The sequence below is a fragment of the Heteronotia binoei genome, chromosome 6, assembly GCF_032191835.1.
Source record: "Heteronotia binoei isolate CCM8104 ecotype False Entrance Well chromosome 6, APGP_CSIRO_Hbin_v1, whole genome shotgun sequence".
NCBI lineage: Eukaryota > Metazoa > Chordata > Lepidosauria > Squamata > Gekkonidae > Heteronotia > Heteronotia binoei.
The window spans coordinates 41,134,827-41,149,678 of NC_083228.1; the positions used below are offsets into that span (position 1 = coordinate 41,134,827).

General features: G+C 41.3%; 1 protein-coding gene across 1 annotated transcript in view; it reads right to left on the reverse strand.

Moving 5' to 3' along the window:
- BLNK (B cell linker) overlaps positions 1-14,852 on the reverse strand; it is a 140,559-nt gene that overhangs the window by 25,053 nt on the left and 100,654 nt on the right. The window contains exons 5-11 of the mRNA XM_060241368.1: positions 14,140-14,196; positions 11,720-11,769; positions 7,907-7,944; positions 5,461-5,617; positions 4,281-4,420; positions 1,439-1,526; positions 654-749 (exon numbers count right to left, since the gene is read on the reverse strand). Coding sequence (XP_060097351.1) covers positions 654-749; positions 1,439-1,526; positions 4,281-4,420; positions 5,461-5,617; positions 7,907-7,944; positions 11,720-11,769; positions 14,140-14,196 — 626 coding nt within the window. The remainder of the gene's footprint in view (positions 1-653; positions 750-1,438; positions 1,527-4,280; positions 4,421-5,460; positions 5,618-7,906; positions 7,945-11,719; positions 11,770-14,139; positions 14,197-14,852) is intronic.

The window sequence follows — 14,852 nt, forward strand, 5'->3', positions numbered from 1 at the left end:
AAGCACATATTTTCTAAATGCAGAATGACTGCCACAATGGCAATAACATTAATTTGGGGTGTATTTATGAAAGGGTCTAACATGTTGTAGATTCTGATGACATGGCGCCTTTGACAAGCAGTTAAAATTGTGACAGCCTGATATCTCCTCCTGATCTTGCCACCACCCAGAGAGAGAGAGGTTGTCTGTGTCTGTGGGGGAGGGGGAAGAGTAGCATGTGAACAGGGTAGGGATGCCAGCCTCCAGGTGGGGCCTGGGGTTCCCACAGCATTACAGTTCATTACCAGACTACAGGGATCATTTCCTCTGGAGGGTGGATGCTTTGGAGGATGGGCTGTATGGCATTGCACCCCACTAAGGCTCCTGTCCTCCCCAGGCTCCACCCACAGATCTTCCAGGTTTTCCACCCTGGATCTCACAACCTTACCCTCAGATCCTCCACCAGTGACCAGGGGGTGTGGCTAACCCTAGAACAGGGCTATATTAATTTTATTCCCCCTTTTTTGTAGAAACGTGCTAATTGAAAGTTTAAAAACAACGTCCTAAGTAAATGTTTTTATATTGGTAGGAATCGGAATCCATTTTGTATCATGTTGTCAATGTGTTGTGTTTCTGTGCTATTTTCATTGTGCCAATGTAATCTTTTTTCATACCTAGCATGGAAGGTGACACAGGACCAGGAGGCAGCACTGAAGAACTGGGAGGATCAAGTTTTGCTGTGGGCTTGATAGATCTGTTCACCACTGGGGCTGAAAATGACAAAACAAACATGTGTGTGTTTTTTGACATGCATGTCAAAACTGAAATGGCAAATATTCATGACCGGAAGTCTACTGTAGCCCTAAACAATGTCCTTTGGTATTGTTCTTGCCCATGCTATTAAGAACTCAGTGTTTGCTCTTTATAGTGGAAGCAAACTCTCTCCCCTAATACTGCACTGTGAAGTAGACTTTAACTCTTTAAAGTGAAACAGATACGGGACATTCCAACTGCATACAAGCAGATTCCTAGCATGCTGCTTAAAGCAGGATTCAGCAACATTTGCAGAATCCCAAGAATATTGTTAACCTCATCATTTTTGGAAAAAGTCTGAAAATGTATGAAAGATTTCTCTTAAGAAGTATAAGCTAAGTTTTCATTTATATCCATTTCTTCCTCCCAAGGCACATAGCCTTTTTCTCCTGTACCTTCATTTTCTCAACAAACACTGCACAATTTTTCCTTTTTACCATGTTTTGGGGGGAAAGGCAAGGCCTCATAGAAAGAAATTAATATATTGTGTGAGTTGCATGCATAACCCTGATAACTTTTTGCATTTTTTTAAAAAAACACAGAAATAATGAATCTAGTCCTCTTGAAGAACTCTAGGCTGTTTGTATTTCAGAATGGATATCTAGCCCACTTGGCTTAACAAAGCAGTTCAAAATGCGGTGCTTACGTTTTATAGGCTGTGAAGGGCTTTCTTCAGTAGGTTCAATGTAATTGTCATCCTCCTCTTCATCATCAACGGGTACAACATAATCTGCCTGAGGAACATGCAGATGAATTAAAAGACAGTCTTCTTGATGTCTGCAAGGTGGCTGATCAATTTAATTGTGAAGAAATAAAAACAATAAAAAGGATATGCCATTCAGATATGGGAGTTCCCTAATGCAGGAGGGACAAAGATCAGGTATTACAGCCTGTGATACTGTGACAGTTTTATGACTGACCAGAGCTGCAGAAATCAAAGTTTCTTGGGGCTCTTATGCATCTATACAGAAACATCCATGTCCACATGCACATTTTTTTCTGGACAAAGGGGTGCCAGAACTCTCAAGAAGGAAATTAAGGAGAAACACATGAGTGCTCCTCATTACTTTTTAAACATTTTTTTTTAATTTTGTTTCCACAAAGAGGTTCCATTGTTTCCCCCCAAGGAAAAAAGCCCTGCACAGGAGATATAAAGGAATGTTTCCCATGTGACAATGCTTCTATTTAATGTCCAGCGTTATGTAGACACTGAAAATGACAAAATAGCCCCCAGATGTACGGAGCTCCCTGGGAACTTCAGGCCACGAGAGAGACTGATCTCCTTGAGAGCTCCATGTTGCCGTCATCTAGATTTTAGGCAGAATCTTCAAGTATGTTTAGTGCTGTGAGTACTGGCAGAGCATTAAAATGATTAAAGTTTCTTATAAGACAGCCCCTCCGATACAGTGGTTACGTCAGAGTGGGATCTGGGAGACTACCTTGACTCAAATCCCCACTCTGCCATGGAACTTGAGTGTCCCTGAACCAGTTACTCCCTTCTCAGCCTAACCTACATCACAGGATTATTTAGATAATGACATGGGGAAAGGAGAACCATGTAAATTTCTCAAAAGGAAGGTCATGATAAAAATGTACTACACAACCAATATTTATCACCCTAACAGTTCTACTGAAAGAGACCAATCGCACATTCCACCTTGGAGCATGAATGTTAGCAAGGCTTCAGGCTGTACAATAACTGATTTTAATAACAGGAATTTATGTATATATATTTAATTAGCATGTTGCTCCCCCCCCCCCCACTTTTTGCCTTACTTGACTAATACCATAATATTTATTTGTTTAAAATATTTCTATCCCATACTCTTACCAAAGTTCCAAAGGGGGCTTACAGGAACAAAATTTGGAACAGCATTCTCACTATAAAACACAGCTTGCTGCCAAATAAAACAGGGAAACTAAATGACAAACTTAGATAAAATCTGACAGAAGGAAAGTAATTACAAATTTTACAGAAGAGAAAGTCCTTGAGATTGTGCCTCTTCCAGGTAGGCAGCATGGAGGTACTTCTAAAGGCCTAGTCCCTATGAACATATGAAGCTGCCCTATACTGAATCAGACCCTTGGTCCATCAAAGTCAGTATTGTCTACTCAAGACTGGCAGTGGCTCTCCAGGGTCTCAAGCTGAGGTTTTTCATGCCTATTTGCCTGGACCCTTTTTAGTTGGAGATGCCAGGGTTGAACCTGGGACCTTCTGCTTCCCAAGCAGATGCTCTACCACTGAGCCACAGTCCCTCCCTAGTGCTAATCCATCGTGCCTCAGAGCATCTGATGATTATCTCAACAAGAATGCAGACTCATACAGGTCGGGTCTTTCCGGGACCTTGGCCCCAGGTTGTAGATGACTTTATAGGCAATAACCAGCAATTTGAATTGTTCCCAGAAAAAGAATGCAGGCCATTTAAAATTTGCAAGAGATGCTTCCAACAGTTTACGCCTTCCACCAGCTTAGCTACCACATTCAAAATCAGTTACCTATATCTTCTGAATATTTTTCAAAGTCAGCCTCACGTAGACTGTGTTACAGTATCCCAATCAGCATGTAATCAGAGAATGTCTCTTGAGGACAATACAAGATCAGAATTACTAGATGTTCTAATATTCAGCTATGACAGGATCTGATGTTTTAAACCAGGATTAACACTTGCAGTAAACTAGTTTGGGGACTTCGTTTGTGGAATCTGAACTGGACCACTGGATTGTATCCAACCACCTGCAAGAGAACAGAACTTCCCTCTCTCTGCCCATTGCAGCCAACATGAAGATGACCACAGATTTATACCCTGCCCTTTCAGACTCTCAGAGCGACTCACAATCTCCTTTATCTTCTTCCCCTTCAACAGACACCCTGTGAGGTGGGGGGAGGGGCTGAGAGAGCTCTCACAGATGCTGCCCTTTCAAGGACAACTCTATAGCTGACCCAAGGCCATTCCAGCAGCTGCAAGTGGAGGAGTGGGGAATCAAACCTGGTTCTCCCAGATAAGAGTCCACGCACTTAACCACTACACCAAACATGCCCTTGAAATGCTGCACCTGGAATTGTGGGGATCCACAGGAACAACACGGTGGAGTCTTGCAGTGGGAGGGGGGAAATTGGTGACAACTCCTCCCCTCTGCCAGTGGAAGTCCCTTCTGCTAGAGGAAAATAACCATTGGATACAATTCATTATGTCTATCTTTGCTCTGTTCTTGACTGTACAGCAAACACATTATTAAAGCAAATCAATATTATGTTCAGGAACAGGCAAGTGTTTCCTGTAGATCCTTTACTGTTCATCTATTTTAAATCTTTTATGAGTAGAGATTAAAACAGTTAAAAAAACAGACAAGTGGCACTAAGGAAATGAGCGCCTCCTATTGTCATTTGCTATTTGTGACATCTTAATGGTTTAGTCCCAAGTACCATTTAGAGTTACAAAATTAATTTCTGAGGCTTATAACTAGCTTGACTTATCCACAAGTGTTACCTCACTGTCAGTGCATTCCTGTTGTTTCAGAGGGATTTTTGGCGGTGGCAAAGAGGCCAATTTCTTTGGTTTAGATGAAGGTTGACCTGGCAATGTAGGTAGAGGCTTGGCAATGGGCTGCTGTTGGCTAGATCGATTGTCTATAAATAAGAAAGGAAATCCAGGAATAATTGTTAATTGTTGAATGGCTGCTTGCAACCTTTTCCATATTTATTTTATCTACTTATAGAACAAGAGCAGTTTTACAAGCTGATGTTGGTGGATATCTCCACATGACAAAATCTGAGGATGTAGCCATATTACTTAAAAGCATCTCTTATTTTAATGTAAAAACTGCTTTTTGACTTCTGTTTCTCACATACTTTGCTTGAATTTTCTTTGATGCAGTTGCAAATAATGCAGCCTGGTACAATAATACTTTAATCTTTATCAGAGATCAGATATACAGTTATATTTTGTGATGACCAACCAATACAATGAGAAAGATAAAAAGACAAAAAGAAATACAATAATCAATGGACTGAATCTTCAGCATGACCACCTTGGCATATACATAGCCTATCTTTAATGCTGATACCTGCCCATCAAATATACTGTAGGAATCTCAATCCTGTGAATGCTTTTACTAAATCTGGAAATGAGATATTCTGTAAATAACCAAAATTATAATGCTTCAAAAAGACTCCATACCATTAAGAAGACCAGTTATTATCTATTACTGTTCTATCCAAACTGATGAAATGTATAGACTTGTTTATGAAGACTGCTGAAATTCACAAATAATGGCCTGTTGTTCAGATACTGAATATTGCCTCAGCCTTTGTACATAGAGAGTTCCACCGAGGACAAAGCCTATGCACATCTTTTTCTCTGCATCATGCAGTATTGCTCGTTGTACAGAAAGCGGCTATGTGCAAACATATGTTGTATGTATGCATCTTTCTCCAGTGGAAGAGCGTTCTTCTCATTGAAGATAAAATAATGCCAATATCTTTTCTGCCCTGTAGAAGGCAGAACTGAAACAGTCTATCCTGCTTGAATCTACAAAACAGGTCATCCTATTCAGGCTCAGTTCTGAGCAAGAGACCATTTAAATTCTTCCAATTCCTTTAAATGATGTACTGTTTACATATGACCAAGGAATACAGGAATGAGATGTAGAATGACATTCAGTGATTACCTGCGTATTCTCCCCTGGAAACTGAGAATGCTGCAGCAATCTTCTTGGTTCCCTTTATGCTTGGTGGGGGCTCATAGCTGTCATCCCCATTGTCTCCATTGGGAACCACGTACTCTGAATCAGAGTGATCATCTGGATTCTCATAATCACTATTATCCTACAAATAAGGTATTGGTTGTTTTCTAATTAAGCTGCAACTTGTAACATTTTGCAAGATACTACAGAACCAGTTTACTCTCCACAGTGTCCTTTAAGAAATAATCAGAATAAGTGAACAATTATCTTGACATTCTCGTGATTTGATATTCACGCATGCTTCTTTTTGACTGTAGAATCAAATGATTACATGCATGTGCAGGTGGCCAACTCCACATAAATCAGCATTCACAGAAATTTCATATCACCCCTTTTTCTATTCAGCACAATGGTGTGGATCCCATGGCTGCACGTGTAAAGATGTGCACAGATAACTACCCTCTACCCAGTAACCCCCAAGACTTCCGATGCTGGAGCTTGCAGGATTCATCTTACAAAAAAGATATGTCACTGGGGAAGGCTGCAATGAAGACGGAGAGGCAGACTACCATGGTTGCTACGCAAACTGAATTTCTTTCATTAGCAGAAGTACTGCTAAAGTAAGTAGAAGGGGAGAGAAATTTCACAGGATTCCTCCATTTTGCTTCACCCCTTTGGGCTGCATGGTTTTTTGTGCAACATCCAGCATCAGGTTTTTATGGGTTATGTGTGTGTCAGTGGACTTCTGGTAGATGGAGAAGTGTAAGAAAGAACTGTTTCACAAACAACTTCATAGATATGACTCTATGTATATACACTGCATTTTTATTTTTTGCCTCTTCTGCATGAGCAGAAGGCCTGCATTGCAGGTATGAAAAGCACTCTGTGATAGCCACACACTGGAGAAATGTGTATGTGTCTATAGCTACTGTTCAGCAGAAACAATAAAGAAAATATAATTCAAACTGACTACAGTTTGCTGGTAGCATCTCAGATGGCTTTTATCCTATCTGGAATTGCAGAAGTAGCCACAGAAGTGATTCAAGGATTGTAAGCGGAGAGGGCATGTGTCCCTCTATCCTTACCAGCAACCCATGATGGAGATGGAAGCTACTGATCTGCAGATGGATGACTGCTGCTGGCCAGTAGTTCTCAGCATGGTTGATAGTGTCACCACCATGCACGCTGCCCTTACGTGGTGATGACTTTGCCAATGTGTCTCCAAGACTGCCTTGAGATAGTATCACAACTTAGTGGTAACTGCCTTTGCTATTCCCGTACCACTTCACCTCCTTGTTTTCTCCTTGAGGAAGAATGGTGGCTTTTTAATTACATTTTTGTCACCATTACCTCTTTCATTTCTATTTCACAGCCTCAGAAAGATGCACAAACAAGAGGAATGTGGGCTGGCAATTAAGAGAACAACCCCAAGAAGTCCCAGGGGTTTTTTTTGTAACAGGAACTCCTTTGCATATTAGGCCACACACCCCTAATGTAGCCAATCCTCCAAGAGCTTACAAGGCTCTTTTTTGTAAGCTCTTGGAGGACTGGCTACATCAGGGTGTGTGTGGCCTAATATGCAAAGGAACTCCTGCTAGAATTCCACCTCTGGGCTACACCCCCCTGATGTAGCCAATCCTCCAAGAGCTTATAGTAGGCCCCGTAAAAAGAGCCCTGTAAGCTCTTGGAGGATTGGCTACATCAGGGGGGTGTAGCCTAATATGCAAAGGAGTTCCTGCTACAAAAAAAGCCCTGAGAAGGTCTATTCAGAATCTTACTCCGATCCAAGGGAGGTATTCTTAGGAATGCACTGTAACATTTCTTAACTGAAAGAACAGATAGGTTGAAATGGTACTGTTATAATTCTTAAGCAGTAGCTGGTGTTGGTGGAAAGTACTGCTAACACCCTTCTGACTTATGACAACTCCATGGGGTTTTCAAGGCAAGAGGCCTTCAGAAGTGCCATTGCCTGCCTCTGCATCATGACCCTGAACTTCCTTGGAGGGCTCCCATTCAAATACTGTCCAGGGCTGACTAATATTGCTCAGCTTCCGAGATCTGATGAGAATCGGCTAGCCTGGCCTATTGTGATACTTTTGCCTTCTGCCCAGAAGAATTACAAGTTATGGGATAATGTTCTTCCGAAATCCTAAATGACAGAGTTTCAAACTTAGGTTTGCACATATCTCAGCAGATCTGGTATTTGTCACAGCAAGCAGAAGTAGATGGTTTCAAAGTCATAATCAATACAGTTGGATCCTATGAATCCATACAACTAACAGCAGAAGTTTCCTCCAGTGCATGCAGTCTTGACTCTTCTATTGGAAGGAGGCTCTGTTGCTCTGGAGGAAGACCCCAGCATTAGCAGAACAATAGGCTCCTATCTGTAGTTATTTAACTGCAATGTTGGATGTGTCATTTCTATACTCACAAAATCATCTGACCATTGGTCCTCGTCCTCCCCAGGCTCTAAAGCAAACAGTTGGGTGAAGTTGTTAGCAAAAATCTTTGAAGAACACGCATGTTAGCAAGATAACAAAAACTTCTTTTAAACCCCTCCCCTCAACTTCATTTACAAATTCCTATTTCTGAAATTTTCATAGAGTTTTCTAAATACATGTTGGATTGTATCCATACTGGTTCGTATACATCCCAGTAGTTACTATACGCATTTCAGTGATGTGCTATTAATATTAGTGGAACTGAAATAAACTTTGAGATGTTTTGTGCTGTGTTCTTAAGCATACTTTGGGAAGTAATTTTCCATTTAAACTTGCTTAGTTCTGGGTTGCAACTGCTACTGATTTCACTGGACTTTAAGCGTGTCTATAATTTGCTGAGTTAACTATCATTTCACAGCTACTGAAAATAACTTTAGGACTGCCTGATATGAATGTTAAAATATCAAGAAGGGAAGATGCTGTTCCCCAAACACTGAAGGGAACCATAGGGAGATAACTACTGAATGAATGATACTGTTGTGCAATAAATACAAGTTGTCCTGATTTAGAGTTGAGTAATTGAACTGAACACCTGATAGTACAATCCTAACTTAAGTGGCACCCTTCTAAATCCCCAGGCTTAAGTGGGTGTAACTCTGTTCAGGATTGCACTGTAAATCACTAATACTTCAAGATGATAACTGAAACCCAAATTATATGTAAGTAATTCAAATGCAATGAAAAATATGCTGAGTTGCTCATCTGATTTGTAAAAATAAGATCTTATTGTTAATCCCTTCTAGAACTTGTTCCTTTAACAATAACAAGATTACTGTGTCTATACATTCTTAAAACCATTCTACTTTTTGCGATAGGAAAATATGCTAGCAGTTGTGCTGGAGGATAATGTTTGAGAACTACAGGGCACCCACAATTAACATTTTATGCAAAATGATGTTTTTGTTCCCTCTTTTGTTGCTGTCAATATTGTGAGGATTAAAGCAAAGCCTAGTCCCTTGCACCATGTGACTTGCTGGCTGAAGTAGGGAAAGGCAAACAATTCAAGCAAGGACATGTTTGTAACAGCTGCTCAGTGCAGAAAAATGGGTAAGACCAAAGAGTCAACCTTATGCCATCCTCTGATGTAAACGTTGCAGATTTGCTGCATTCCTTGCAGTCTAGGTGTTTTGAACATGTGGGATGCCATAAGATTATTCCTCTGTGTTTCTACAGCAGGGGTCCCCAACCACCAGGCTGTGGACCAGTACCGGTCCGTGGCCAGCTAGCAACTGGGCTGCAGAGCGAGGCAGAGTCATTGCACCACCCCCGCTCACTCAGGACCTGTGCAGACAAAAGAGGCAGTGTGGCCTCACTCCAAGGCAGGGAGGCCTCACTCTAAAGCTCCTGCAACCCTAGCCTACCCCTCATTTATAGAACCCAGGAGTCTTTAAATGGAAGGGGTAGGCAGATTGGCCTTCTGCCGCCTGGCCACCTAGCAGGAGGCAGCAGAAATAGCCCTAGTCTCTCACTTCCATTTAAAGACCCCCCCATGGGGGGCAGGGATGGGACACGGGTGGAGGAGGCAGTCCCAGCACCCCCCCACCCCCCACAGTCCATGGAAAAATGGTCTTCCATGAAACCGGTCCCTGTTGACAAAAAGGTTGGGAGCCACTGTTCTAGAGTACTGCCTTCCTGCTGACCTGTCCCAAGGTCCTTTCCTACTCATGAATGCCTGATCTGGATTTTTGTTTTTTGATCACCAGCAGTCTGAAACTAGACACATTTACTAAGAAGCCTCCATGAATTTAATTGGTCTTATCCTTATGTGGGGGATACATAACTGTGGACTTGGTTTTTAGTTCCAATGCAAGCCAGCCCACCCACCCCACCACTCAGTCAGTCAGTCAGTCAGTTTATTGCGGCTCTAGGCCAATCGACAGCAACAACACAACTCATCAATAACAGTACAACACAACACCAAGTTGAAATATAACATAACAATATAAAACTTGTACATCCATCAAAGTGGTATTAAAATTAGCTGACATAGGCAACACTTAACTAAAAGCATCTTCTTTCAAATACAGACAGCATTAAATTTCTTCCTGTCAAGGTCGGTAACATATAGAAACTTAGCAAGATCCAAAGAAAGTTGATCACTCCCATCCCCTAAGAGGAAGTAAATGGTTTGGGCCTGATTTAAAGATTCAGCTAGCATTAGATGGTTCCGCAAAAGTCTGTACCTTGCCTCTGTATGGAAAAGACAGTTCAGAATAAGGTGGGAAACCGTATCGACCTCCTCCAGGCCGCACGGACAGATCCTGTCTTCTAACGGGATTTTGTGGAAACGGCCCCTCAGTACTGCTGTGTCCAGAATGTTCAGGCGTGCCAAGGACAGCATCCGCCTGATCTTAATTGGCTGTATCTTTTCTAGATACCTGGCACATTTAAGGTCACTTAAATGTGACCCCACCACTCTCTAGCTGCAAAAGCTATTACTGCTAATGATTTCCTAACTCTTGTAGTGTAAGGTTGCCAACCTTCAGGTAGTGACTGGAGACCTGGGATTACAACTGATCTCCAGGCAACAGCAATCACTTCACCTGGAGAAAATGGCTGCTTTGGAAAGTGGGCTCTATGGCATTATACCCCATTAAAGTCCCTCCCCTCCCCAGATCCTCCCCTTCTCTGATTCCAAACCCAAACTGGATCTGGCAACCCTACTGCAGTGGTACAAGTAATGCTCTTGGTAGGGAGCCAACACAAAGTTCTTGCTAGCATGAATCACACAAAGAGGCTCCCTTTTGGCAGAAACCACATTACTGAAGAAAGTCAATGTCTCATACAACAAACGGGAAGTAAGACTGAACTAAGGAGGCATCTTAGGAAAAGGTTTTCCAGGAAATCTGAGACCCTTTCTTAAGCTTCACTCTCCAGTGGCCAAATGTAACCACTGTTTCCTGAGACATCCTTAGCACCAGTTTGAAATTTACCTTCAACTGTTATCTAGCAAGATAGATTCAGGTGGGGTAGCCACGTTGGTCTGAAGCAACAGAAAGTTTAAGTCCAGTGGCATTTCAAAGACCAAGAAAGTTTAATTCTGGGTATAAGCTTTTGTGTGCATGCTTATACCCAGATTTAAACATCGTTGGTCTTAAAGGTGCCACTGGACTCAGACTTTGTTCTGTTATCTAGCAAGCACCCTTGTAATTAACTGCTTATGAATGCACCCTTGCCACTCTTGTTACTCTCCCCAGCTCTTTCAAGCCTCTTTTAAAACAGCATTACACACCACATAAGACCAAGATTCCTCTTCTGATAAAAGTTTACCCACTTTTCACAAGTGTTTGGGAAGCCCTACAGAGTATTCTGGCCTGCCATGCTGTTTTTAAAGAAGTTCAGGAGAACAAGGAGGATTAACAGCTCAAGCTCCTGAGCAGAGGAAGCGGCTGGCCTCAGATGGCATTATGAATTCAGACAGCTCCATCCACAAGCCAAATATGATGAACCGTGCGAAGAGGGTTAGTGGGGGTTCAGTCCATATTTGCTCAGGGATCTTTAACCATATGGGAGCTGCTTGTCATGTGACTCCTGCAAGGTTTAAGTAACCCAACTACATGGTTAAGGGCTGGTCACCCAAGTCCTCTCGATTGAATCAGAACACTCCAAAGGAAAAGCTGTCCCCTATCTTTGTTGCTTATATATATGCAGGATGTATGGCTCTGCTACCTAAACTATGACTAGCATTATGCCTGCACCAGTCCTAAGACCTAAACACATCTTTAAAAGTTTCATATCCATACCTGGTACATAATCTACTGGTGGTACACTTGGTGGTGGTTTACTGGTCAGCCTGTAAACAATATAAACATCATACTTAATTTCTGAACCACAGAGTAATAGCTGCTTACCAACAAACCGGGGCAAAACAAAAATCCAGACCAACCCCCACACCCAACCTTTAATGACAGAAGACTGGAAGCTAATGAGAAATGTTCAAAACATTTAGTGCAAAAATAAAAATACAAACAGATATATTGTTTCTTACAGCCATTCTGAACACAGAAAAGAAGACAAATGGACAACTATGCAGCTAGAGTGTAGAATGAGTGTTAGTTACAAAGCCAAACAAGGGAATGTGGTGGTTCTGGTGGATCTACTAGTGGTGAAACTGTCCTCTGGGGCAAGGAGCCTTCTTCAACACAAAAGGGTCTTTTCCATCAGTGGAAGGACCCTTGCATTGGAAAAATGAACTACTGCTGTTGGTATAGATTCATAGGATACAATGCAGTGTTTGGTACACTACACATTATGTGGCCCTTATGTTTACATGCTATCTGAGAACTGACAAATCTCACTTTCTTTGTGTATTCTGAGACAGTATATGATCCTTCTCAAAACTGATTTTCAGTGTCATCTTTCAAAATATATTGGTGGGACTTCCCCAAGACAAGTCCTCAGTAAGCAGCTTAGTACTGTTGAAGTCTGTTGTGGCCGAAGTTCGCAGCAAATCCTGAGGTTGAGTTAAGAGGTAGACTTAAGAGCAGCAATATCACTTATCCCCAGGAGAGAGTGCTACCTCTTCTGAAACATTAAGATAATCTACAGGTACACAGAAAAACACTCACAGAATTGGTTTTCTCTTGATGTACAGTCATAATATTTTATCCCTACAATCTGAAACCATAAATATTTTTCTTTTTATTCAGATAAGTTAAAATGCTGTTTTGTTTATTATACTAGGACTACATTGAATGCTGCCTTACAAAAAGAGTCAAGCAATTTTCTGTTATGTTACTCATGTAAAATTCTTGATAGCATAATTATCAACTGCATTCTTGAGTTGCTGCATTCAAAGAAACCCCTCTTTGGTACTTTAAATACTATTTCAATTTTAAATGTGTTCTTTCACCATAATTAACATGTTTACATTTTTCATAGTGTTGCTGAAGATGCACCCAGGGCCTAATATATTATGAAAGGTTGTGTCCTATCTAATGCCACTGTTCTGAGATTATAACAAACAGACATGAGTATGCACATTTTATAGATCGCTCTATGGATTTTCATGCTCAAGATGTTTTATTGCCAGATGCCATACTGCTGAATAACAGGGCAACATTATTCTAGTTCCTGCAGTACATCTTTGACAGCAGCACATCTTCTCTCAACTCAACAACATGTTAGAAAGTGGAATCCAAGGCCACAGCCAAGAATAATGGCTCTATGCTCAATGAGCAAATTATTCTTGCATATTAAGTTAGAAAAAGAAAGTTGCCAGTACTTTAATGTGGGTGCTAAAACAAGATTTGGGCATGAGAAACATTGTCCTCTTAGACTGACTAATGTCTCTTTTTAGGGTGGGAAGGGTCACATGAAACTGCCTTATACTGAATCAGACCCTTTGTCTATCAAAGTCATATTTGTCCACTCAGACTGGCAGGGCCTCTCCAGGGTCTCAGGCAGAGGTCTTTTACATCACCTACTGCCAGATCTTTTAACTGGAAATGCTGGGGATTGAACCTGGGACCTTCCGCATGCCAAGCAGATGCTCTACCACTGAGCCATGGCCCCTTCCTCTTTTAATCTCATCTGTAATATCACATAGTCATTTGAATTCTTTACAGGTTTGGCAATACACACAGAGATCACTGCCTCCTTGACTCTTATAAACAAACAAACAGGTTTGTAATTTGCAAGATCCTGAAAATTGGAATGATTAGATAATATGTTTTTCATGTGGGCTAATCTGCTAAGAATATTTGACAATGGAGAATCTTCTGTATTGCAGGTGGTGTTACCAGAAAATACCCACAGAAGCTGCAAGTCTTCCAACATGCTTGTATGCCACAATGGATCAGGATGTACCCATATTAAACACATGCCTGGGAAAAAAATCCTTTAAAGTACTACACTAAGTTTTCAGCATGCATCACAGAGGTACAGGGCAAATACTATGCAAGACACCCCTAAGATGAAATGAACATTCATGTTCTCTGCACTCCTGACATTCTATACATAGAGAGTGGAAAACTACAGGTAAGTAGTCTAGCATGAAGGAACTGCATGGAAGGCACAGGAGAGATGAGGCCATGCTTCTAAATGCCGTTTTGGAAATCCTGGCTGTGGCCCTTGCAGAAAATACAAACATCATCACACAGAAAGCAAGCAACAGAATGCCATGCTGAACAACCAGGAGGTGTGCAATTCTAAATCATCATACCGATCCCAAGTATTTTTTCCAGTTTTGCATATTAAGGCCACTTGTTCATTTTGGAACCTAAATGTCAACAGGAGAAAAGAAAAAAAAAAGAAATATTTCTCAAGCAGGACAGATTTCTTAGGTTATGAAGGTTCTGCCTATAATGGTTGATCTTACAAATGGAATTAAACCACAAGTGAATGCTGATGGAATTTTTATAAAACCACTCCTCTGTTTCTCCCCTCTCCCCAACTAACAAGAGAATTGGCAGAGAAAATCGCCTGTGTATCTATCTGTGTATCTCTTGAAACAAGTACTATACACTCGGTTCTTTTAGACTGCAGCTTAACAGAGCTGACCATTGTCAGGTCATGATGTACTCTTGCTCACTAGTTTAAAGGATCGCAGTTGTTGATAGTTTGTGAAATTGGTAATAAAGAACAGAGTAGGCATCCAATCAGAAAAAGTCTAGCCTCCATTAACTGCTGCTTGACTGGCAGAGGTCAGAAGGTAAAGCTATCCATGACATGGCTATCAAATTAATCTGCTATCACTCTTTGCTGATGAAGTTCATGTTAAAGGCAGACGAACCAGGTTCTGTAAACATGTTGATGACCTAGATAAAGAAACTTCCAATAATTAGCAAAGTGACAATGAAAATTGGTGAACCAAAACGTTAAGGTTTTGCACTGTGGATGATATGACCCTGTCAAGCCTACATGAGGGAATATATA